At 32.8% G+C, this 24,103-nt stretch overlaps 4 protein-coding genes and 1 long non-coding RNA gene across 9 annotated transcripts; 2 read left to right on the top strand and 3 right to left on the bottom strand.

The window, feature by feature from the left end:
- On the top strand, window positions 1–20,026 carry LOC142228405 (translation machinery-associated protein 7 homolog). 2 transcript variants are annotated; one of them, XM_075298829.1, is made up of 2 exons: window positions 1–19; window positions 19,745–20,026. In XM_075298829.1, the coding sequence occupies exon 2, from the start codon at window positions 19,760–19,762 to the stop codon at window positions 19,952–19,954; it is 195 nt and encodes a 64-aa protein (XP_075154944.1). In that variant the 5' UTR covers window positions 1–19; window positions 19,745–19,759; the 3' UTR covers window positions 19,955–20,026. The 2 variants fall into 2 exon arrangements, with proteins under 2 accessions (XP_075154944.1, XP_075154945.1); XM_075298830.1 differs by lacking the exon at window positions 1–19 and adding an exon at window positions 19,516–19,672.
- Window positions 1,064–2,797, bottom strand: Rpt6 (26S proteasome regulatory subunit Rpt6). Its single transcript, XM_075298822.1, has 3 exons — window positions 2,640–2,797; window positions 2,443–2,584; window positions 1,064–2,377 (listed from the first exon to the last, which is right to left on the bottom strand). The coding sequence occupies exons 1-3, from the start codon at window positions 2,655–2,657 to the stop codon at window positions 1,323–1,325; spliced, it is 1,215 nt and encodes a 404-aa protein (XP_075154937.1). The 5' UTR covers window positions 2,658–2,797; the 3' UTR covers window positions 1,064–1,322.
- On the bottom strand, window positions 6,523–17,116 carry LOC142228404 (ADP,ATP carrier protein). Of its 2 annotated transcripts, none has more exons than XM_075298828.1 (4): window positions 16,968–17,116; window positions 7,895–8,195; window positions 7,473–7,600; window positions 6,523–7,407 (listed from the first exon to the last, which is right to left on the bottom strand). In XM_075298828.1, the coding sequence occupies exons 2-4, from the start codon at window positions 8,189–8,191 to the stop codon at window positions 6,933–6,935; spliced, it is 900 nt and encodes a 299-aa protein (XP_075154943.1). In that variant the 5' UTR covers window positions 8,192–8,195; window positions 16,968–17,116; the 3' UTR covers window positions 6,523–6,932. The 2 variants fall into 2 exon arrangements, with proteins under 2 accessions (XP_075154943.1, XP_075154942.1); XM_075298827.1 differs by lacking the exon at window positions 16,968–17,116 and adding an exon at window positions 10,905–11,063.
- On the bottom strand, window positions 19,952–22,355 carry LOC142228403 (ribokinase). 3 transcript variants are annotated; one of them, XM_075298823.1, is made up of 4 exons: window positions 22,279–22,355; window positions 21,146–21,220; window positions 20,453–21,001; window positions 19,952–20,396 (listed from the first exon to the last, which is right to left on the bottom strand). In XM_075298823.1, exons 1-4 carry the CDS (start codon window positions 22,338–22,340, stop codon window positions 20,051–20,053), a joined length of 1,032 nt encoding a protein of 343 aa, XP_075154938.1. In that variant the 5' UTR covers window positions 22,341–22,355; the 3' UTR covers window positions 19,952–20,050. The 3 variants fall into 3 exon arrangements, with proteins under 3 accessions (XP_075154938.1, XP_075154939.1, XP_075154940.1); XM_075298824.1 differs by lacking the exon at window positions 22,279–22,355 and adding an exon at window positions 21,946–21,971; XM_075298825.1 differs by lacking the exon at window positions 21,146–21,220 and having other exon boundaries at window positions 22,279–22,353.
- LOC142228406 (uncharacterized) lies at window positions 21,578–22,379 on the top strand. The gene is made up of 3 exons (XR_012720152.1): window positions 21,578–21,904; window positions 22,015–22,097; window positions 22,245–22,379. It is a non-coding gene; the product is annotated as an uncharacterized LOC142228406 (long non-coding RNA).
- Window positions 22,380–24,103: the final 1,724 nt, after the last annotated feature.

Here is a 24,103-nt window from a genome sequence, read left to right as displayed (position 1 = left end):
ATTTTTGCTGCAAAGCCAGGTCAGTATTTTTACACTAAATTTCGTTAGTTCAGAATACTTTTTCGAAATTTGAAACATAACTATTCCCCAACGAATTCAAAACGTTCTTAAATGAGGATATAAAAGCCAAGAAAGTGTCTCATTCGGCACACCAATAAAAATAGTCTGCTTCTAACAATAACTGTTGTTAGTATTCGGCTGCAATTTTCTGAAAACAGAGGTAACATATGAGGTCTTTATCCGTTCCAATGTTCAAATCAGTAAACGTTGAATAATTTTATAATTGGTGTCATGTCGACTAATTGTTCCAACAATTTATAAAACAAAAAACATAACAGAAAGAATGTGCCGAAAAACTGAAGGCAGTCACTGTTTGCTGAAATAGCAATCAGCTATTTTTAAAAATTGATTGCACTAAAATATGTTTTAGTTTAGCTGAGACCAATAATATAGGATATTGTAGAGCTAGAATAAAGAAAAAACTTTTTCTGCTTTTGGAAAATCCTTTGGGAAACATTTTAAAACCTAATCATTTTATGTGTTGTTCGCTACACAATGAAAAGTTAACAACAGACACACACATCTATTTTTCGCAGACTTTTCTATGAGCTAATTATAAGTAACCTAAAATGCTACTCCTTAGTTTAACCCTTATACTACGTTGGGGTAATTTGATGACCCAGATCTTATTTTTCAACACCGCATATCTTACTGTTCGAATATAATTAACAATTTCTATCACTCAGTGCATTAATTGGTAACATATGCTGAATTCATGCTGAGTAGTAAGAACTTTTAATTATAATCCAAAAGAAATTCGGTGATGAAAAATACGACCTAATACCCAACGTAGTATAAGGATTAATATTCTTCATCCTTAGTGGTATTTTATATTCGATCTTTCAATGGGTCCATTATTAGTGTGCTCCCCACATTGTGCCATTGTAATGTCCCCACATTGTATCGTGGGTACCATGCGGTTACCATTCGCCAACCGATCACTTAATAAAATGATGATTACAAACCCTTTCCGAATCAAATAACACAATCACATAATAAACCATTTACATTAAAAGGTGATTTATCAATGGCCGAACTTTGCCAACATTTGTTTAAAAACCGACCTTTATTGTTTTTGGAAAAACTGACTTTCCATACTTTTAGATTTTAGAATACGCATCATCTGCCATTGGTAGTAGGACATAACGACATAATTGAGTACGGTGAACATTGAATGTATTTTTTATATTCATATTAAAAGGAAAAAAATCTTATGGTAAACCTAAATTATAAAAATATTCATAAAATTTGAATGATCGCATTTACTTCCAAAGTTTCTTAATAGACATATTCTTCTCTGAATCCTTTTGCATTACTTTGGCAACAGCCATTTCGAAATCTTCTTGAGTCACATGTACACGCCTCTCACGCAGAGCATACATACCAGCTTCCGTACATACACCCTTTACTTCAGCACCGGATGCTCCAGGCATAAGTTCTGCAATTTTACGCAAATTTATGCCACGGGTTAAGTTCATTTTACGGGAGTGAATCTTAAGGATATCCAATCGGGCTTCCTCGTTTGGTGGGGGGAATTCAATTTTACGATCAATGCGACCAGGACGTAGAAGAGCAGGATCTAAGATGTCAATCCGATTTGTGGCCATAATAACCTTAATGTTCTTTGTAGCTTCGAAACCATCCAATTGATTAAGCAATTCCAACATTGTACGTTGAACTTCAGAATCGCCTCCGGAACCGGATTCAATACGTGAAGAACCAATAGAATCGATTTCGTCCATGAAAATGATAGAAGGAGCATGTTCGCGAGCCATTACGAATAATTCACGAACCATTCGAGAACCTTCGCCAATGAATTTCTGCACCAATTCAGAACCGGATACACGAATAAATGTACATTCAGTGTGATGGGCTACAGCACGAGCTAACAACGTCTTTCCAGTACCGGGAGGTCCATATAAAAGGACACCTTTTGGTTGGGCAATGCCCAAAGCATCGAATAATTCGGGATGCTTGACTGGAAGCTCAATAACTTCTTTGATCTCCTTGATTTGTTTGTCCAATCCACCAACCATTTCGTATGTAGAGTCTGGAACTTTCTCAACCATCATTAGGGAAACTAAAGGATCTACCTTATTTGGTAAGATTTTGTGCAGAGTATAACTTTCATTACGCAAAGCAACACGGCAGTTAGGTGTAACATCATTGATGTCAATATTTTTGTCTATATCGACAACAAATTTGCCTTCTGGATGGACTTTTACCAAAACTTTCTTCTTGTCCATAGGCTTTACGACCTCTCCAACATAACTGCCCTGTTCTTGTAGTAGCTGGAGCTCTTCTCGTAGCATGCGAACTGCAATAGGCATTAATCGAAATTTAAGGTACTTTTAATCGCTGTAACGTATTTTAAAAAAATACCTTTAGCATTCAACTCATTGCGTTGAGCCTGCAAACGCCTTAAATTTTGGGATTTCTCTGCAACTATCAATTGCAGCTCTTCAATTTTTTGTATGTAGTAAGAACGAAACCCTTCACCCTTACATACAGCATCAATGTCCATCTATAATACAGTTATTTAATTGATTATAAATATATGTACTACGGAAAATACTTACCCGCTTTGTGACGGTCATTTTTTAATTGTTTTTTTAAGAGTTTACAAAAATTGTTCGATTTATTCGTTCGTGCAGGATGACAAGTCGAAAAATTTGCAAGTTGTAGTGTCAAACGCAGAACATTTGACAACGTAGCCGTCAAAACACAAAAGTTTGGTATAAGCAACGCCGTTTCCTGCTCACGTCAGGGTTGCCATGCCTAATAAGCAATTCGATACAATTTATCCCATGAATATATCGACGATATTGCTGAACAATGTTTATGTACGTTGAAATATAAGAATAACCATAAACTAAACACAGTCAGTGGTCACTCTAATCTAAAAATTATCTTAAGGTCGGTAATATGTTCATTGTACAAAAACAAAAAAATTATAATAATATAACATACAAAACCATGATACAAAACTATGTTATTGTTATTTAGGCAAACGAAAACTTCCTTGCAAGGAAGAAATTGATAAACATCGATCGATAATGACAACAATCGATAATAACGCCTCACAAGTTTTCCAGCCTGTTTCTGTATGTCGAATGAGCTCTGTCGATCGACTAAATTGGAAACAAACAGCTGAATTTATAACCAAAAAACAGCTGTTTCTATGCATTTCAGTCTATCGATTGAACTCGTTCGACATACAGAAACAGGCTGTTCGTTAGCAAAGTATTTCTTATCAGAAATTTCCGCTAGAGGTGCATACCGGCCAGTGTTGGCAGGTTGGGGGTTTCCCCCCAAATTTAGGGATTTTTACACGTTTAGGGGGATTTTTAGGGGTAACATTTATTTGGGGGTAAAAAATTATCTTAACTCTTATAAAGTGGAGCAATTCTCAACAAAATTTGGAACAATTCTGGCATGAATTTTGAGAAAAAATAAGGGAAGTCAACCCATTTTCCTAAATACAAGCAAGTATGCAATGACATTCTTTTTTAAACGCATCTGTTGAAGGGGAATTTTTAATATTTGATACAATTAAAAACAAGATTAGGTTAGGTGGCAGCCAGATGTATCAGGCTCACTTAGACTATTCAGTCCGTTGTGATACAACATTGGTGAACTTCTCTCTTATCACTGCCCGATTCCATGTTAAGCTCAATGTAAAGGGGCCTCCTTTTTATAACCGAGTCGAAAGGCGTTCCACATTCCAGTGCAACCACTTAGAGAAGCTTTGAAACCCTGAAAGAAATGTCACCAGCATTACTGAGGTGGGATAATCCACCGCTGAAAAACTTTTTGGTGTTCGGTCGAAGCAGAAATCGAACGAATTTGTGGCAAGTGGTGTAATGATTTTATCTAATGATTTTTATTTATTCCAAAAGAAAATTTTAACGAAATTTTGGGCCTCTTTTTGTACTATGTACGTTCTTAAATTTTTTGGGGGTTTTTGAAAAAAGTCTAGACCAATTTAGGTTTTTTTTCTTAAGATTTGGGGGAAGAATCAAAAATGACCTGGCAACACTGATACCGGCCTTATGGGAGCAAAATCAATAACAAAGCCTCATTTTCCCTGCCAACATTTTTTGAATTTGGGGGCGCTTCTGAGAATCCCCACTACGTCGAAAACAGTCGTATACGATATCCAAAACTCCTCGGAAAAGCGCCGTCACTATTGAGAAGTTGTACCACGCCAAGTTACTACAAACAAGTATCGTATGAGTGCAATTATTAGGTGCCCTTCTGGATACATTTAGAAGGACGCCAATAAGAGCCCCTTCAAACAATCGGAGAAAGTGCATTTTAAGATAGTTGTAAAAGAATCATTGTGGTCAAGTAAAACACGATTGTTTAGATATTTATTAATTTTATTACACATTTATAAATTCTTATAAATATAAAATTTATAGGACTATCACATCACATTTAACATATTTTTATGCATTAATAAAAGATTGATGTTGAGTTACAAGTTGCACGTTCCATGTTGTAGCGTCTATCAGCCAGTGCTTTTATTCCCAATGGAGGCAGCGTGTCTGGAAAAATATTTGAAAAACTATCACTTTATTCCATTTGGAAAGTCAAAAATTGTTCACCAATATACCTTTCACAATTTTAAGCGATAGAACTATTTTTTCAGCACTTCATTATGATTTTTATTTAAATAAATTATAAGAAGCTAGTTGTGCTTGGCGTTTCACAAAATATTAAATGGCTCTTGTAACAATAGTGATGGCAAAATACTTTCATGCGAATAGTGGTGGCAAAATACTATCGCAGTTGGCGATTGTTGCAGTGTCACTTACGAGTCTGTGGTAGCGATGAGGATGAAATGGAACTTTGAAATGCTGGCAGGGTTATTTTACAGCCTGTTTCTGTATGTCGAATGAGCTCTGTCGATCCACTAAAATGGAAACAAACAGCTGAATTTAGAACCAAAAAACAGCTGTTTCTATGCATTTCAGTCGATCGATTGAACTCGTTCGACATACAGAAACAGGCTGTTAGATATATATAGCAATACATTTCTTATGGGTTTGTTAGAATAATACATTTTTAACACGCATTTCATATGGGAGCAAAATGTAAACGATCGATAACAACGCCCATGGACCACTTTAAGGCCGGTATGGAGCTCTAGCGGAAATTTCCGCTACCCACAAGAAACGCATTGCTACATATTTGCTAACAAAAATTCCGTGAGGTGTTATTATCGACTGTGTAAGAAATGCATTCAAGACAGGGGGCTAATCACGGCATTCGATATCGAGAACCTTTGATCGAAATCTAAATTTTTCGGATCACGGGAGTCGATATCGAGTTTTTTGATCGACAATTTTTTCGATTGGTAAATTGCAATCGTGAAACGTTTTTCACTTGTTTTTTACATTGTTTTCGCCATATAGGAATAGTAAAATATATTAGTTTTAGTTCGAATTGTTGGTAATTTGTACTAAATTTACATATAATGGACATATTTTGAATATTTAGGACTAATGCAGTCATAGTCGAGTTCGGGAGCGAGCATCCTATCTTTGCAAAGAACCATATATAAAGTGCACATGCTAGATCGATATCCAAGAGATTATGATCAACCAATTACCGTATCATTCCGTGACAACATAATGCTTCTGGACCACCTTGTAAGAATAGTGAATGATGAAGGCCTCCACTGGCAAAAAGTTTTAAGACGGCAGACAATTGTAAAGCGATAAAATTGACGTTGACGTGCCACCAAAAATTATTTTCCATTTGAACGCCTCCTACGTCAGCCGAAATCGTCCATTGAGCCTCCAAAGGTGACTTTCTAACAGTGCACACAATTTCAAACCCATGTACTTACACCAGTAACAATGCGCACTTTTATTCCTTATTTGTCGCCGAATTATTTTATATTTATCTCATCCTCCAATTAGGAAGGAATTCGGAGGAATGTAAAAAGATATATGGGTCCACAAGATATAATGCAATACAATTTACTTTTTACTTTGAAATCTTCATTTCCGAATTATTTTATATTTATCTCATCCTCCAATTAGGAAGGAATTCGGAGGAATGTAAAAAGAGATATGGGTCCACAAGATATAATGCAATACAATTTACTTTTTACTTTGAAATCTTCATTCTATTTTGTGCCGCTAACTTAATTTTGTTCTGCTTCGTTTTTTGCTGTTGGCAATGCTAGAGAAATTGCATCAAATTTCGATCGAATGCCGTGATCCAAACTTTTAATCGTATCGACAATTTTTTCGGTACGATTATGAATTCGATATCGAATGCCGTGATTAGCCCCCAGGTATGCTAAGCAGCTAAACGCACACGCATAGTTTTCCGCTGGAAATACATAAAGTCCGAGTTAATCATATGTGTAAACATCTTTTATTCCCAAATTTCCCCAAACTTTCCAGCTTCTAACAATTATTCTGAATGATGCACTAATAGAAAAAATTACTATTTTTATATAGTTTTTATTTGTTTTATATCTTAGTTTATGTATTTCTGGTGAACACGTACTAAGAATTGGTAGTTTGTTGTAACTGTCCTTTGCTATCAATTAATTTATCTTGTTTAATTTGTTGGCTTTTTTATTTGATTTGTTTCCGTTCAGTGTTTTCGATACTTAACAATACAATTCGGTCGATAACTCGAAATAGAACACTTAATTTTTTTTGTTCTTACAACATAAAAGATCTGCATGATATAGCTCTAGTGTTTTTGTGGTTGTTCTCACACACATTGTTTAGCGAAAAATTGATTCAATTAAATTACAATGGGTTTGTGTTTAAATTTAAATAAATTTAAAATTAAATTAAAATGTTTATTAACTGTAGGTGTAGGTAGTTGGTAATTTAATTAATTTACAAGAATTTCTTGATTTCATCGTACAATACAAGTACGAAAGCACCACCAGTACCTCTGAGTACGTTGGAGAAGGCACCCTTGAAGAAGGCACCGGAACCTTCTTGTTTGGCGATGGTGGCCCAGCAGTGCAATGTGTTCTTGTAGATGATTTCGGTAGCCTTGCGACCAGACTGCATCATCATACGACGACGGACAGTATCGAATGGATAGGATACAATACCAGCAACAGTTGTGACAACTTGAGCAATAGCCCAGCTGATGTAGATGGGGGTATTCTTAGGATCGGGCAACATACCACGAGCGGTATCGTAGAAGCCGAAGTAGGCAGCACGGTAGATAATGATACCTTGTACAGATACACCGAAACCACGGTACAAACCAACAAGACCATCAGATTTGAAGATCTTAGCCAAGCAGTTGCCAAGACCAGTGAATTCACGTTGACCACCCTTGCCGGTATCAGCAGCCAAGCTGTGTATTTAAAAAAATATTTATGTTAGAAAATTATTAGTCTTAAAGCTTTGTATATAACTCACCGGGTACGGGCGAAATCCAATGGGTAGACGAAGCAGAGGGAAGTAGCACCAGCAGCACCACCGGAAGCCAAGTTACCCATGAAGTAACGCCAGAACTGGGTGTTCTTGTCAACACCACCCAAGAAAACCTATATTTTCGCAATGGTAATAGAAATATTAATAAATAGCAATTGTTAGTACACGTTAAAAAGACTTTGTTTCTTAACCCTCCTATACGTGGTACGGTCTCTGCGGAAGTTTTTCACTTTTATTATTTCTTAACTCCGTATTTTCCTGATCTCAAACATGATAGTTTATGACTACCCATACTAATTAGTGCAGGAAGTTATAAACCATAAAAGTAAAAAAATAAAAGTACAAATTTTTACAGTGACCTTACCACAAATCGGAGTGTAATGTGACAAACTTTTTAATTTACTTACTTGCTTGTACTTATCCTTGAAAGCAAAGTTCAAAGCTTGGGTTGGGAAATATCTGATAACGTTAGCCATGTTACCACGCCAGTAAGAAGCAAAACCTTGTTCTTTTGGAATGCGGACAAAGCAGTCAACCATACCCTTGTATTGCTTGTCGGGACTGATTTGCTTGGAAATGTGTTGTACTTGCAAAAGCAACTTGACACGTTCAATGGGGGCGACGGCAGTCTTGGAAACAGCTGCGGAGATACCGCCAGCAGCGAAATCCTTAATGAAGTTGAAGGGATCAGCCTCTTTGCCCATTTTGCTGCAAATAAAAAAAATCCGTATGAAGAACTTGTAGGAATCGAATATAAATATAGGAAGAAAAAATCCCTATATATTGTTGTCTAAAACAGGACAATTCAATTTTATTGTTCCAATTTTATAAAAAAGAAAAGGTGTAATTTTTTGATAAATCAATCTTACAATATTTTCCTTTATTTCAATTATTATAACATACGTTTTAGGAAACTAAAAAAAAAAAAACTGAACACACCGAAGAAACTTCAATATAATTGAGATACATATGAAAACAGGTGTTACATAAGTATACGTAAGGGTGAACTGATATGGTACTCCATAATAATTAATATGAGTTATTATGGCTTTAAGAGCTTTTAGTACATGCTCCGTGAAGTTGATTATTATCGTTTTTCTCTATAATGGAACTTCTTTTTATTTTTTATTTGTAATTTAAATTGGATGGCAAATCATTAAATGAACTGCATTCCTAATACTTTGAAACCAACTTATATAATCCTTGAGATAAAGTTTGATTTGAAGATTACAAAGATGCTCCAAATAAGGACAAAAATCGAATTAAAGTAAAATGAATAGAATCCTATTGTACGGTCCGAAGTGTCATGTTCGCATTCCGTGAAAACGAGGTTGACGATAAATTTGAAACCAATATGTTGTTTTAAGTAACTGTATAAGGCCTTTGTAAGGTTTAGTTACATATGATAATCAAATTAGATTAAATATGCATACTGTGGTTTATGCTTCGTCTTGACGTATCCAGTTTGCGATAAATATTTTCTCAATCCAAAGTTAAACAGAAATGCTTTACAAATCGATTTATAAATTCAATATCGGCGTTTAATCTAAAACTTGTGGTCAAACCATTCATTCATACTAAAAAAATAAGCTAAAGAATTCTAAACATTGACTTGTAATTTCAAGGAAGACTAAAAACGATTTTTAATTGAAATTATTTAAATTTTTAGCATTTTGTTGACATACAAAGCTCTAATTAAAAATGCTGCATCTCATTGGACGTCCATGTTTAAATCCTATGTATAAGAAAACTGGGTTTATTGCACTATATATATGTGTTATTGTATTCACTCCCATTTTGCAAACATTTAACACAAAGTTCCACACTTTATATATTACTCTATTGTGGTCCAACATAACTGAACAGCTGTAGCAATCAGTTGTCATCAGTGTAAAAGAGAAATATTTGCTGAATCTCTCCATCTGTAAATTTAACATTTACTATAAAGGTAAACTCAAAAGTAACAAAGCTCATATTAACCCGGCTTTGTTATATTTATGCAATAAGAAATAAAAGCTCAACTCGCTAAAAATGCCAGACAGTGAAACTTGTTTTTTTGTGGTAAGCCGGGCATTGGTTGTATTTCCTAAAAGTTAACTCAACGGCTTTTACGGTATTTTGACCCCCTAAAACACGTGGTATGCGTTGAAATATCGATCAAAAGAGAGTACAAGATAAGGAACTACTGTTGCTAAGCAAATATTCAAAGTCTAGAATAAAATTGTAACGGTAAAGAAATCGTTAAAACTACATTGCATAATAAGCATGTGTCGCAAAAAAAGTATCTTGCCAAAAATGTGATATTCTTCAAAGAAACATAACATATAAACGTTATACAATCTACACTACTACAACAATGCAAAATACACAAAATTGATAAATGTTGTTGGTCATACAAGAGAGCACCTCTAAAAATTGTGACGTTCATATTATTTCATGGTCAAAATCAGCGGAGAGTAAGAGAGCAATTTAGAAAAAAATTCTAACTAATACTAAAGTATCAGTACAAAGAATTAGAGAATGAAAACTAAACAGCAAGGTCTAGTATTTTTAGATTTAGAATAGGAAAAATACTATATATTTGTGAAACAAATTGAGAGAAAGAGTAATTTTAATTCCGCTATGACCAAGTTCAGAGATAACAGTATTCTATGGCAGACTTTTATAATTATTTTCTTCACCACAAGGGCACATTTATTCATTTTATCTAATAACCCACACTAGTAGTGGTATCAAAAGGTCATAGTTTGTTTTTAGGTATTCACATTAGAAATTATTATTGTATCATATTTTTCTTGCATTGATGTTTAGAGAAAGCATAATTGGAATTTTTTCCAATTCTGCAAAATAAATCATTCAGTTATCTTCTTTTTATCTAACAGTTACGTCACATTCACCACATAGGCTGGTTTTCCAGAAAAGTCCAAATTGCAACAAAAAAGTTAAGATTCTCAGTAAAGTTTACTATTCACATTTAAATTTTGTATTCATTTTCTATTTACTTAGTTTTTTTTTTTTGCAATATTTTAGTTACATTTCTACTAATTGTGAATGCTTCCACTACCGAGGTGAATATGAATGTATAGCAGTAAGGATTGCATAACGTTCGTTCATTTGTTGGCAATGGTAAAATATTTTATTTTCTCCATAATGGTAATCGCAAATTAGGTATGCCTTAAGATTCTCGATAGCTTTTTGCAGAAAATGTCACTATTATATTTAATTTAAATATCTATCACGTGAATTAAAAAATTTGAATACGGATTAATATTTTTAGGTTTTAAAAAAAAAGATGAATCACACACGTTCAATTCATATAGCACTGTATTAATGTTTTTGCACCTCTTAAGGGAAATTGTTTCATTTAGCAATATTAATTTTATTTTATGTATTGTAATTTGCTTTTTGTAAACATACTTTTTTTGTTATGTGGTTATCACAGAAAATTAAAATCCAAAAATCAAATTCCTTTCGAACCAAAGGTCTGCACCGGACGGCAACTTAAACGTTAATAAAATTTTATTCTGCAGTCAACTGAAATGTAACACACAAATCAAGAACACATAAATTAAGTTTAAACAATGAGAGAGGGAAAAATCTCTCAATAGGGGCGGACATCATAGACCTAGGCAGCTAGAGGGAGAGAGAGCGCAATCGAAGGCGGAATTGAAGATAATGAAAGAATCGAGATACAGTGTGTGTGTGTTGATACTGAATAAAAGCTCATTTCTTGACGTAACAAATTGGCGAGTGGTTAGTTAAACGATAGAAAACAGGTATATCTCCAAAAAAGCATGAAAAAAAAAACAAGTAAAAAGAGAAAAATAAATTTTAAATGAAATTTGTCCTTATCTCTATATAGTATGTGCATACGTTATTTTGTACGTTAACCAATATACATTAAAATACAAGTTAAAACCCAACGAACCCATCATCACATGCTAAAAAAAAAAGATAAATTCACGGCCCCATCATTACATAACCTATATGTATAACAACAGAAGAGCAATAGTCATAAATGAGAGAACACAGCAAAATAAAAGCTTTTTCGTAAGACTTTCGCCAAAACGTAAAGCAAAGAGACATGTTTAGTGTTTTCTCCAAATTATCAAATCATGTGCCAAGATTCTCAAACAACGAAAAATTGTTGACGCCGAAATAACGTAACACCGTTTCCAAGCATAATTTGTATTTTTATATAAGCGAAAATAGCATTGTTCTTCTACTTCGAGGAGATATGTCAAACATGGCATTTATTTTCGTGGCGATATGTTAAAGGGTTCCCTTCGAAATTTTGCCTAGAATACGTAATGCTACAATAAATAACTAGAAAATACGCGTCATTTTTATAATGTATTTATATGGAAGATTAATAAATATTTGTAGTAATCGTATACAATAATATTTTTGTAACGTAATCGTAATAATTTTTGAGACTATTTGTTGTATTGAATAATTTCATTGTTCAGACGCAGATTCCAGACGGCGTGCTTGACGTCAATCATTTCTAAGTGGTGTATAGATGATGGTTGATAGATAATCTGAATTTTAACAAAATTTGTGACGATGAATTTTGAGTACTCCTTGGGCCAACAGATAGGCTACACTCACTACAAAAGATAATGGTAATAGTAAATTCTCATTATCTTTTGACTATACGAAAACGTTTTCAAGGTTATTCTATGTATCTAATCGACTATCTGATATTGTTATATACCTCTAAATGAATTGTTGTAAATTGTTTTTGTTAATTTAAAGCCCGTAAAACCGCAGTATAACCAAAAAAATTAATTATATAAGACTTTTTTTAATTCAAATAATTGCTGGAATATGTATGTATGTTACAATCGTACAGGTAAAACTACAATGAAACGGTTCTTCGAAATCGATTTAAAACCATCATGGAAAAGTTTAAAGTTGTAATGTTTCAGATCACAATTTCTAAACTTTTTAGTAGTTTAACAGATTTTTTCGTATATAGAAAAAACTGTTCATCTATAATACATGCTCAAAATGCTATTAACATTGTTTTAAAACGCATTGCTTATTGCATTTCATAGGGGATTAGTCGTCTACAGTACATTCTTTTTTTGGTTTATGGATTGCAATTTTGAATATAACTGTTCATTCATTTAATTCATTTAATTTAATTTCGCGTCAATTTGTATTTATTGTTAAATAAAGAACTATAACTTTTGCTACCGCAACTAAGCGTAACATCTTATCTAATAGACATGGAAAACGTAACGAAATAGTGCAATTATGCGAGTTTTTTATGCATGTTATTGGGAAATCCCATTTATCCGAAATATGTGCAAAACCCCTCATTGTCATTCTTAGGAAAATTTGTAATCCCTATTTTGAATGTACTTAGCCACATAACAATTTTAACAGTTTTATTTTAGTTATAACAAAACACCAAAGTGTTATTGTTACAAACGGAATAGCAGGGAAACAATAAATAATCATAAAGTTTAGAAGTTGGAAGGCCAGTAGTATCTATCATCGAAAGTTTCAAATATTTCATTAATTATATAATTTAAAGTAAAATACACCAACTTAATGTTTTGGTCGACCAGGTAGTTGTGTTGGATAATGTAAAAGCCACATCGTTTCTGTGAAAATAGTAGCTTAACCAACAAGGGAAAAATATGTTTGTCAGAGTAATTAGGGCAAAATCCTATTGCCAGTGCATCGTTTCAGAAATCTAACATTCATGATATAAATCGTCTACTTTTTATCAATTGGGTGTACTCAACAAACCAGTAGAGAAATCCTCCCGAATTTATTGCTAATTCATAATATTTTTAGGGTTCTTAAATCAAAAAGATAAGACAAAAATGTTATAGAGCATATCAATTTTTATTTTCCAACCATATTTATCAGAGATTCTTACATAAAATAATGCAAATATATAGCGTTGCATCACGTTTTATATTATTATTCTCCTTTTGTGCACATATTTTCTATAAAACATTTAATCAATGTCAATGAACTTAACAAATACTGAAAGGACAAACAATCTTGCAAGAAAAAAGCTTCTCATGAGAGAATAAACACACATAAAAAAAAAAACTATTGATGTGGATGCGTAAGTTCAAGATTGTAACACTGAACAATGTTTCATCCCCTACTCCCACCCCATACTTGAGGTTTGAATTTTCCTATTTGTTTTTCCAATGTACAATTAGATAATGGATTGCATAGTCTATGGCCGGCACATTGCCAAAATGACTATAATTAGAGTACAATGATTTGCGAGAGGTGTGGGAAATTCGGATGCAAGGTAACGTAGAATCTGCTGAAAAACGCCAAAGCATTGTAGACATAAAATCAAGTACAAAATTGTTGTCTTTTTTACAAAACGTGCAAGGTTGTTTGTTTACGTCCAAAATTAAATAGCTTTGAAAAAATACGACAAGGACACATTCGGAACATATGTGTATATACGGTTTTTTGAAAATATTTTCGAAGTTTTTTTTTTTTTTTGGTACGATGGTATTTGTTGGGCTTTGGTCCTGTATCTAGTGGAAGTTATATTTCAAAATGTTTTGATCTTTCAACCTATTACCTACCATGTATTTTGTATTTGTATTTATTCAATTGTTAGGAATTTTTTCTAATATGTGAAGTTTTTCTACTCTCTCTCCCTTAAACTTCATGTTGAAAGATTACTGCCGAGAGATAAAAAGACGGGGAAACCAGACCGAACGTTTAAAATACCTTCTAATTAGTCGAAAAGTTGGGATTATACCCAAACATCTTAACAACAGCACAAATATATTACGAAGGTCATTCAACTCAGATGAAATATTCATTTGGAAGTTATTTACGCGATCACTGTGAACGTGCTAACAGGTTACCTATAAGTTTTCAGTTATTATTTAAACAATTGAAAAATATTAAGGATCCGTTTAATGGCATTAATATTTTTCAATTTTTATTACATAAAAATTAAAAAAACTATTGGATAGTTAACCTTTCTTTAAAGTCGTGTAATAAAACAGATTAAATTGTTATTTTATATTGTTATTATGTCCTCAGGGAAATCAAATGTCGACAATAAAACAATATAAAAATTATAAAAATTACAATTTAATCTGTTTTACTATATACAATAAGTCTCTATAATAAACTACTTATCGCATTAACTACATTTAGTTACAATGTTCTGATAGGTGTATAAATAATAATCATTGAACGCCTTAGAAAGCAGAATCGCTCATTTCAAAATGCTTTTTATTTCAAATGGTGCAATGATTGTACCCCCACCTTGCACACAGAGATGTGTTCTTGCAAAATCACAAACAAAATATTGTTGTTTGAAACCTCTCACTTATGTTGCCAACATTTTTGAATATTTTATGTGTGTAATAATATGTACCTATATTAATAAAAAAAAACCCGATTTGTATGTTCCATTTAGATTATGTCTTAGCCAAAATGCTCCATAGATAAATATCATTTCGTTCTTACTTCAATAGCACTAAACTTTTTAAACGTTGTGCCGCTAAAAATTGGCGTTCAATTTCTAGACTTGTTTTCATCCAGTAGATTCATAAAAAACAACAGTATTGTCAGTTACTCATTTTTTTTTTTAGGTAGAAGAGTAATTTATTTTTCACCTGTTTCTATAGGCGACTTGTGATCCATATATTCATAGAATATCTCATGGGTATCGTGTTAGTTACCTGATAAATTTAAGGGATGGATTACAACTAACAATGTACATATATTGATCAGTGCATCAGTATACATAAAATCAAAGATTAAAGTAACTGTGAATTAAATTAAAAATTAAAGCAACTGTAAATTAAATTAAAAATTAAAGTTAGTGTCATCGGACTCTTGCATATTTTCTACATCAAACTCCATACCCCAATTAGATATTGTGTTTGGAGTAACCGTTAACTTTGACGAATTACATATTTCATTAGATCGATTATTGGGCATGATTTTAAGAATCCCTAAATCATGTTATGTCTTTCTTTCTTAAATTATCTGCCTTTATTTTCTTTAACAAAAAATAAAAATCAAATATTTACAATAAATTTTAACGAACAAATTTGATTTTACTATGATAATTGAACCCGCTTATTTTTTATATACAGTTTGTCAAGAAAGTGTTTTGACAATGGGATCAAAATTATGTTTTGTTCCAAAATTAAATATAATGAAATTTTAAAATAATATTTTATTATGTATTTTGCAAAGTATACATACGTACACAGAATTAAAATTTTTTTTTTTTAATATGGTTCTATCTTTTGCAAAATTATTCATCACCGTCGGCTCCATTTATTTTATTTCATTAAAAATAAATTCTAATATAAATTGATCATGATACGTTTGCAACTCAACCTTATTTTCTCGAATTCATCAAATTATTGGCACTCTGTCGAAAACAAATGCTTTCATTTGACTGAATTGCAATAACAGCTGATTTTTGGTTATAAATTCAGATGGATTTAACATTGAATTCGAAAAATAGAGACTGTCTACTTATTTACTTAGACCTGGAAATTTACAAATGTTTGTCAAGATAAAAGGTAAGTCACGATGGAGCGGTTTTTCTCTCGGGCAAAGACCTTATTTTCAAATGTACATAAAATATCCACGTTTACAATTGGAGCAGATCAGAGTGATAATAATTGCAATAATAATCACAATTTAATAAACTTTCCAGAGTGGAAAAACAAACACTTCGGGAACCGTTTTAATATTTGCCATAGGAAGGAGCACAATACATTTAAAGTTACGTCTGTAACTTTGACATTAGAAACACTCTTCTAAAGGCATTGGGGAACGAAACTACGTTAAGATACTTTTTCTCACTTTAAGAAAAGCTTGGGTGAAAGCTTTCGAAGTTGTAGGGAACTTTTTCATGCCACTCCATAAAGTGGGTGTTCTAAATTTCATTCGGATTAAATATAACTAACAATGAACATTGGACCAGTTGGCAATCATAAATTGGAATTATCACGATAACAATTTCGAACTTCGTCAATACAGTAAATTCCAAATTAAAAAAAAAAAAATATGCGAAAAAAGAAATGTGTTGGCCGACACACACACGATGGCAGTCATCAACCACCGACGATGTCAGTGTATTGCCTATCAAACACATACACACAATCAATGTGTACACGATGTTAATGAAAAGTATGATGCATGAATTTGCGAATTTTTAGGTTATGTTTAAGATTATGAAAGTGGAATTGCAGGTCAGCAAGAAGTCTTGTGACACGATTCCTCAAAATCCCGTTAAGACCATTAAAAAAAACTGATTAGCTACATCATCACTCTTGTAGTGGGATCTTCAGTGTGAAAATCACCGCAATGTAGTTTTCGCACAAGAACGAAAAAAAAACACTTTACGTAACACAAGTTTATTTTATCACAGAGTAGGCCAGTGCTATTCTCATTGAACACCGTCTCTAAATTACCAAAAAATAATAAAAAGTTTGATGTATAATTTACCTTTTTTTTTGTTTTCTTTCAAAAGTTATACAATAAAAACTTCTTTTGAAGAATTTCCAATAAATCTCCCAGTTGGCGTTGGCGTTGACAAAGACGCGTGTTCACTTAACGACCGTAATTCGTAAAGTGAAGTTAGAAGCGAAAGGCACAATCGAATACAATTGTAAAATATCGATAATGAAATTTTTGTAATCGCCACCTAATAAACACATACTCTGGAGAAATACTTAGATTCAACACATTTTCAAGCCTATTTTATGAAAGATTAGTCTAGGATGCAAAGTGGAGATATTTTCAAGAAAACCCGGTTTTAAGGCCGGTACTCTGTTCGGTTTTCGCGTTGAAACTCCATACAAAATTAAAAAATGCGAAAAACTATCGAAATTTTTCCATTTGTGGTACTTTTTTTTTCGAGTTGAAAAACTGACGTTTATAGCATGGCGCCATTTGCAATGTGAATTAAGAATTAAATTATTTATTAAAACTATTTGTGTGGGTTTATAACACAAACACGGATTATATTTTTGTTCCGAAACTATACAAAGGATCAAAGGAGCAGCAGATCAATTGCCCAAGGAAAATAAAATGTTAATTTTGTAATAACAAACAGCAACCACCAACTTAATTCAATATCGCTCCCTGTAAAATAGCGCTCCAAGTTACCTAAATAAACACCGCTTTCTATATGCGGAAATAATGGTTTCTATAATCTCCACAACAGATTTTTACAAAAGAGTACCAAACTCCTATTATACAAGACCGCAATAAGACCCATATTAATATATGCGTTTCCCATATGGTTCTCCATCTCTCCCACAGTCGCCAAGGAATTAGAGGCATTTGAGCGTTCTGTATTAAGAAAGTGCATTGGACGGAATTTCCAATTACCGACAAAACGCTTTTCCAATAAATATATCTACGACAAAGCAGAAATAACACCTATCTGCTCTTACTCACTCAGACTGCAAAAACATTTTGCCGAGAAATTGCCATCTCATGACAATCACTTAATGAATGAGGTATACGAACGCGAAAGAACATCTGGATGGAATATCTCCTCCTATCTCTCACCTATTGGTATTATAAATGAAGATCCGAACTCACCATTCATGTTAGACTTCTTCAGAAAAACCGTACCTGGCTCCCATAGAGGCTGAATAATTTTTCACTGTGATATTAGAATTTAAGATATGACAATCAAGAAATTAAATTTACACGTTATTTAACATCAATATACACCTAATAACCATAAAGACTGAAATTTAGAACATTAAATAAGTAATGTAAACGTTTAACTAAGTAACCAAAACACAAATAATATGTATGTAACTTACCCATACACTTCGCTAATCCTAATCATAAATGTTACCATCATAAGAATGTCCTCAGACATGTCGTTTAATGTAGTTTTTGTCCTCTCTAGTCTTAAGTGTTATCTAGTACTAAGGATATTTGTTTTTTTTTCTTCCTCTTTTTACAGACAGTGCTCTGTATGATACCGCAAATGCAGCGAGCAAGCATTGTTTCACACAAAAAAAAAAAACACACTCATTTTGAAGTGTTGCGTTTTGACTGTTCAGTATGTAGCTTTAGTCATAATCAGCGTTTATTAGAGCAAGACAAATATAGTTCTAAGAGAAAACAATTGTTAAACAATGCTAACATATGGTTATATCAACCCTTCGTTTGTCTAAAGTCTCAATAAAGTAATAATAATAATAATGGTTTCTATAAAAATTTTTCGCAAGAATGAACATAGTACCGGCCTTTAAACAAGAGTAATAAATTATAAATTAATAATACAGTTTTGTTTTCTTTCAAAATATGTACATTTTAATTCTTTCTTTGCATTACATTCTGAAAACAATGCAGAAGATTACGAGAACATCGTATTCTCTTGTGGAAATGGTGTCACGTAAAAGTACGTACTATATTCGGGATTTCCACCAAAGTTTTAATTAAAAGTTCAAAAGTATTTATATGGCGAGTATATCAGCATCAATTTTGTTAAAACTTAGATGGAAATAATTTAAAGCATTGGTTTTGTACAATTTCATCTTTTAAAATTAATTGATTCGAAAAAGTAACCGTGGAAAAAATTGCTTTTATTCTGGAAAACTGAACATAGTATTACCCTTTGCCAGGCAATTTAAGAGCATTTGAGCAATGAAGGCGAAAGATTTTTTTCAGAAAAAAACACCATAAAAAATATATAAAAATCAGAAAATTCTAAAAATCAATAGTGCTACTACGCGTAAAATTGCAAGAGGTATATTGATGAAAATTGTCGAAATTCAATATGAAATCGTGATATTTTATCACGATTTCTGCCTGGATTGAGTACAAAAACACTGCCTGGATTGAGAACAAAAACGCTCGTACACCATCATCAATAGGAAAACGAATTATTATATTAAAAAGCAAATAATGTATCCCGAGTTTTAGTCTCTGTTACTGTGTTTAAGTTCATTTTTTTCCATTCAAATGCTCATTTTCAAAACATTTAGATGCTTGTTTAGCATTTGGATTATATGGTGGAAACTCGTTGTTTTAGAATCTTGGTGATGTGAAAATCAAATTATCGATAGCACGTCAAGGACTATCGTATCTGGTTGCTATCGATGGTAGCTCGATAATAGTATCGATAGATCTCCACCTCTATTACTTATACATTGGTCCAACTTTTACATATTTATAAGAAAAACGTGCGTGTATAATTTCTTTTACTATTTTAATATTAATAATAGAATGTAATTTAATATCAAAATATTTTTTAGATTTGTTTGTCAAAAATGTCCGGCCGTGAGGGTGGTAAGAAGAAACCATTGAAAGCCCCAAAGAAGGACAGCAAAGAGCTTGACGAAGAGGATATGGCATTCAAGCAAAAACAGAAGGAAGCACAAAAGGCTTTGGAAGCTGCGAAGCAGCAGGCTTCAAAGAAGGGACCGCTCGTTGGAGGTGGAATAAAGAAGTCGGGCAAAAAGTAATGAAGTAGCATTTATTTATAACTGTCCCTCAACCAAGTTAACAATAAATTTATAGTTTTATATTTAAACAAATTGGATTTCCAACAAGTTTTTCTATTAGATAGTTTCAAAGGCATATTCTTCACACTGGTTGCTCATGCTGGCACTTGCAAAAGATGACTGTGTACCCGGAAATTGTACGGAATAAGCCGCTTGATAGTTAGCAAATCCAATGTGCTGATGCAATGGTTTTTCCGGGAACTTTTCCATGTGGTATGCCAGGGATCCAAGAAAAGCATCACCGGCGCCCGTGGTATCTACAACATTGACTTTATGGGCCGGAACATGAATACAAAGTTGTGGATTGCTTTTTTCAATGTAGATTGCCCCTTGAGAGCCTAATGTTACAATAATCGTTGAAGCGCCCATTTCACGTAATTTGATTGCTGCTTCTCTAGCATCGCTAGAATTGCATATATTGTAGATTTTGTATAAAGAATATCTTGCTATGATACTTACTAAATAGTTTTAATATCATTGACACCTGTCATTACTGCGGCTTCGGTTTCATTCACACATAATATTGTGCAGCATGCAAGGAGTTCTTTGGGAGTATTAGCCATAGCCGGAGCAGCATTAAGTATGGATATACCTTTGAAAGATTTTAGAGCTTTCAAAGTTCCCATGGGTGGGGTCTCCAGTTGGCACAATAATATCTTTGCTGTATTAAATAAACTACTGGCTTCCGCCACAATATCTTGGTCAAGATAATCATTAGCACCGGGCACAATGATAATGTTGTTTTCGCCATCATCAGATACGGCAATTTGTGCTATTCCCGTGGTTTTCCCTTCACATTTTTGAACATAGTCTATATTTACGCCTTCTTCTTGAAGATGTTTTATATAATCATTGCCCCAAGTATCATCACCAACTTTTGCTATGAAGGCTGTGTTTGAGCCCAAACGGGCAGCAGCAACGCACTGGTTTGCCCCCTTTCCGCCAAAACCATTTGTGAATTTCGTACCTAGAAGTGTTTCTCCTGGTTTAGGAAGGCGATCTACATAGCTAATATAAAAAGGGTTTCAAGCCAAATTTTTTCTTGTTCAAATTTTGTATATAGAAACTATAACAACAAAGCTATAACGTCATCATTATATGTGTTTGACCTGTTCCAGACATATCTATGTGTAAGTGTATGTACATACATACCAAATAAAATCAACGATTGCAGAGCCGTAAACTAAAACATTGACGCTGTTGGAGGCCTCCATCGCAAGTTCGTGCCTGTAATTGATATAATACGAATTTCATGTGCAAATCAGCTGGAAAGCAAATAAACCTATTAGGGCTTTTTTCTCTTATCGTTTGATAATAAAACATGGTGGTTGCCAGAAATTCTCTTTAATATGCTTTATATTTACTATATAATCAGAATTATAAAAATACTTGAAACTTCATCTGTTTTTAGTTAAACAAGAAACACATTTCGCTGCAAGAATTTCAACTTTGGTAATAATAGTAAAACATTGTTTTATATCAGCAGCCCAATTTATGACTCAAAATTTTTCTGAATTTTTGTTGAAATTTTTATTGTTTTCATGATAGCCTTGATCAATTTAGTAAACCCGTCTAAATTGATCAAGGCTATCATGAAAACAATAAAAATTACTATAAAAATTCAGAACGTCCGAAATTTATCGTTATAAGGGGTCGCAAATATTTTTCAGGATTATATGTATTTGCCCCCAATTTCTATGTGAAAGTATTGGCACTAGGACGGCGCAGTTTGTCCTCCTACATTACCATTATATTTTACTACATTTTAATGATATTGTGGGCAAAACGCTATGAAACTGAAAAATTTATAGTAAAGCCGTGAGTTGAAGTTTTACTATTAAAAAAGTTTGTGATTCGAAATGATTGTTGTCATTTAAAGGCCGGAACTATGCTCGATTTTCGATATGCGCGGTTAGTTTATTGAAATAGTTCGACTTAAAAATTTAACACACTTGATGCACATAATTTAACTCATCTGGATTTAATCAAGATTTTTATTTATTTTGGTTATTTTATATTAGCTCATTCACATTATGCTCGAAATCTACTAAGGGCCTGTTCGAAATCGAAACATTTTACTATGGTGAGATTTCAATTAACTATGGTGAGATATCAATTGCTAGTTTACTCTACTCATTTCTTTAACAAATAAAATTATTTTTTATTTATTTTGAGATAATCAAAACATGTATATAGAAACTATAACAACAAAGCTATAACGTCATCATTATATGTGTTTGACCTGTTCCAGACATATCTATGTGTAAGTGTATGTACATACATACCAAATAAAATCAACGATTGCAGAGCCGTAAACTAAAACATTGACGCTGTTGGAGGCCTCCATCGCAAGTTCGTGCCTGTAATTGATATAATACGAATTTCATGTGCAAATCAGCTGGAAAGCAAATAAACCTATTAGGGCTTTTTTCTCTTATCGTTTGATAATAAAACATGGTGGTTGCCAGAAATTCTCTTTAACATGCTTTATATTTACTATATAATCAGAATTATAAATTATACAAACACTTGAAACTTCACCTGTTTTTAGTTAAAGAAGAAACACATTTCGCTGCAAGAATATAAAACATTGTTTTATATCAGCAGCCCAATGTATGACTCTAAATTTTTGTAGTAATTTTGATTGTTTTCATGATAGCCTTGATCAATTTAGTAAACCCGTCTAAATTGATCAAGGCTATCATGAAAACAATAAAAATTACTACAAAAATTCAGAACGGTCGAAATTTATCGTTATAATTTTTTTGTTTTTGATTATTTCTACTGTAACATGAGTGCTTTATATACATATAATTAAGGTATTGGACGATTGCAGTCATTGGAGAAGGGAAGATTCCTTGTGTCGACCAAGGCTGTGAGCCAGAACTCATGAGGGTCGCAAAATATTTTTCAGGATTATATGTATTTGCCCCAATTTCTATGTGAAAGTATTGGCACTAGGACGGCCGATGGATGCATCACCACTCGAATCGATCTCGCGCAGTTTGTCCTCCTATATGACCATTAAATTTTACTACATTTTAAAATTGTGGGCAAAACGCTATGAAACTGAAAAATTCATAGTAAAGCCGTGAGTTGAATTTTTACTATTAAAAAAGTTTGTGATTCGAAATGATTGTTATCATTTAAAGGTCGAAACTATGCTAGATTTTCGATATGCGCGGTTAGTTTATTGAAATAGTTCGACTTAAAAATTTAACACACTTGATGCAAATAATTTAACTCATCTGGATTTAATCAAGTTTTTTAGTTATAATTTTGGTTATTTTATATTAGCTCATTCACATTATGCTCGAAATCTACTAAGAACCTGTTCGAAATCGAAACATTTTACTATGGTGAGATTTCAATTAACTATGGTGAGATATCAATTGCTAGTTTACTCTACTCATTTCTTTAACAAATAAAATTATTTTTTATTTATTTTGAGATAATCAAAACAAGCCAAGCCATCTGATGTCGTCAATGTCAAGAATTTTCAACAAATGCCAAATTTTTTTTTCTAGCCCCTGTGCCAGTGAAATTATTCTCACCTCGATTTACGTCAAATTTTTCCAATGTTAGTAAAACGTTTTGGTTTCGAACTAGGCCTAAAAGTGTTCAAATCCTCTTGTTTTGTGAGCAAATGACAGTTTGAAAGTGTAATGTGTATGAGGTATTAGAAAATATAGCAATGAAAATAAACTAATTTTTCTATCATTGTATAGGTCCCATTAATTAGGTCTCCATAAATGTGCCCAAAGATATTTGTTTTAAATTTACGGGTAAATCTATCGAAATTCTGATAAGTATGAAATCAAATGGGAAGTTGAGTAATTATTTCTTGATTCTACTTCTTATAGAATAGCACTAACCACTCAGTATTTGACATCACTTATAGAAACGATTTTATCAGACTTTTCATAAATTTGCAAAATATTGCATTCCTCTTCCATTCTACGTTTTAATTATATGTGCATTTTTTCTTGTTATGTGAAATACTTTATTTGCGTTTTATGAATATTGCCGACTTTAATTTTTTGCCCTACACAAGATACCTTTTTACCATCACATAACGACGGTGGGAGTGCGTTCAGTGGAAACGTGTTT

Source organism: Haematobia irritans, chromosome 3 (genome assembly GCF_050003625.1).
Source record: "Haematobia irritans isolate KBUSLIRL chromosome 3, ASM5000362v1, whole genome shotgun sequence".
In the NCBI taxonomy this organism is placed as follows: Eukaryota; Metazoa; Arthropoda; class Insecta; order Diptera; family Muscidae; genus Haematobia; species Haematobia irritans.
Note: the sequence above shows the minus strand (reverse complement) of the source record. Positions and strands in the feature narration are given on the sequence as shown.

Coding starts and splice junctions, on each gene's coding strand:
- Rpt6 (XM_075298822.1), bottom strand. Junction 2,378..2,442: donor CAATGAGTTGAATGCTAAAG/GTATTTTTTTAA, acceptor TGCCTATTGCAG/TTCGCATGCTACGAGAAGAG.
- LOC142228404 (XM_075298828.1), bottom strand. CDS start 8,191: ATGGGCAAAGAGGCTGATCCCTTCAACTTCATTAAGGATTTCGCTGCT. Junction 7,601..7,894: donor TCAAGGATAAGTACAAGCAA/GTAAGTAAATTA, acceptor GCGAAAATATAG/GTTTTCTTGGGTGGTGTTGA. Junction 7,408..7,472: donor TTGGATTTCGCCCGTACCCG/GTGAGTTATATA, acceptor TTAAATACACAG/CTTGGCTGCTGATACCGGCA.
- LOC142228405 (XM_075298829.1), top strand. CDS start 19,760: ATGTCCGGCCGTGAGGGTGGTAAGAAGAAACCATTGAAAGCCCCAAAG.
- LOC142228403 (XM_075298823.1), bottom strand. CDS start 22,340: ATGGAGGCCTCCAACAGCGTCAATGTTTTAGTTTACGGCTCTGCAATC. Junction 21,221..22,278: donor GCAATCGTTGATTTTATTTG/GTATGTATGTAC, acceptor TATCAATTACAG/GCACGAACTTGCGATGGAGG. Junction 21,002..21,145: donor GCAATCGTTGATTTTATTTG/GTATGTATGTAC, acceptor TTTTTATATTAG/CTATGTAGATCGCCTTCCTA.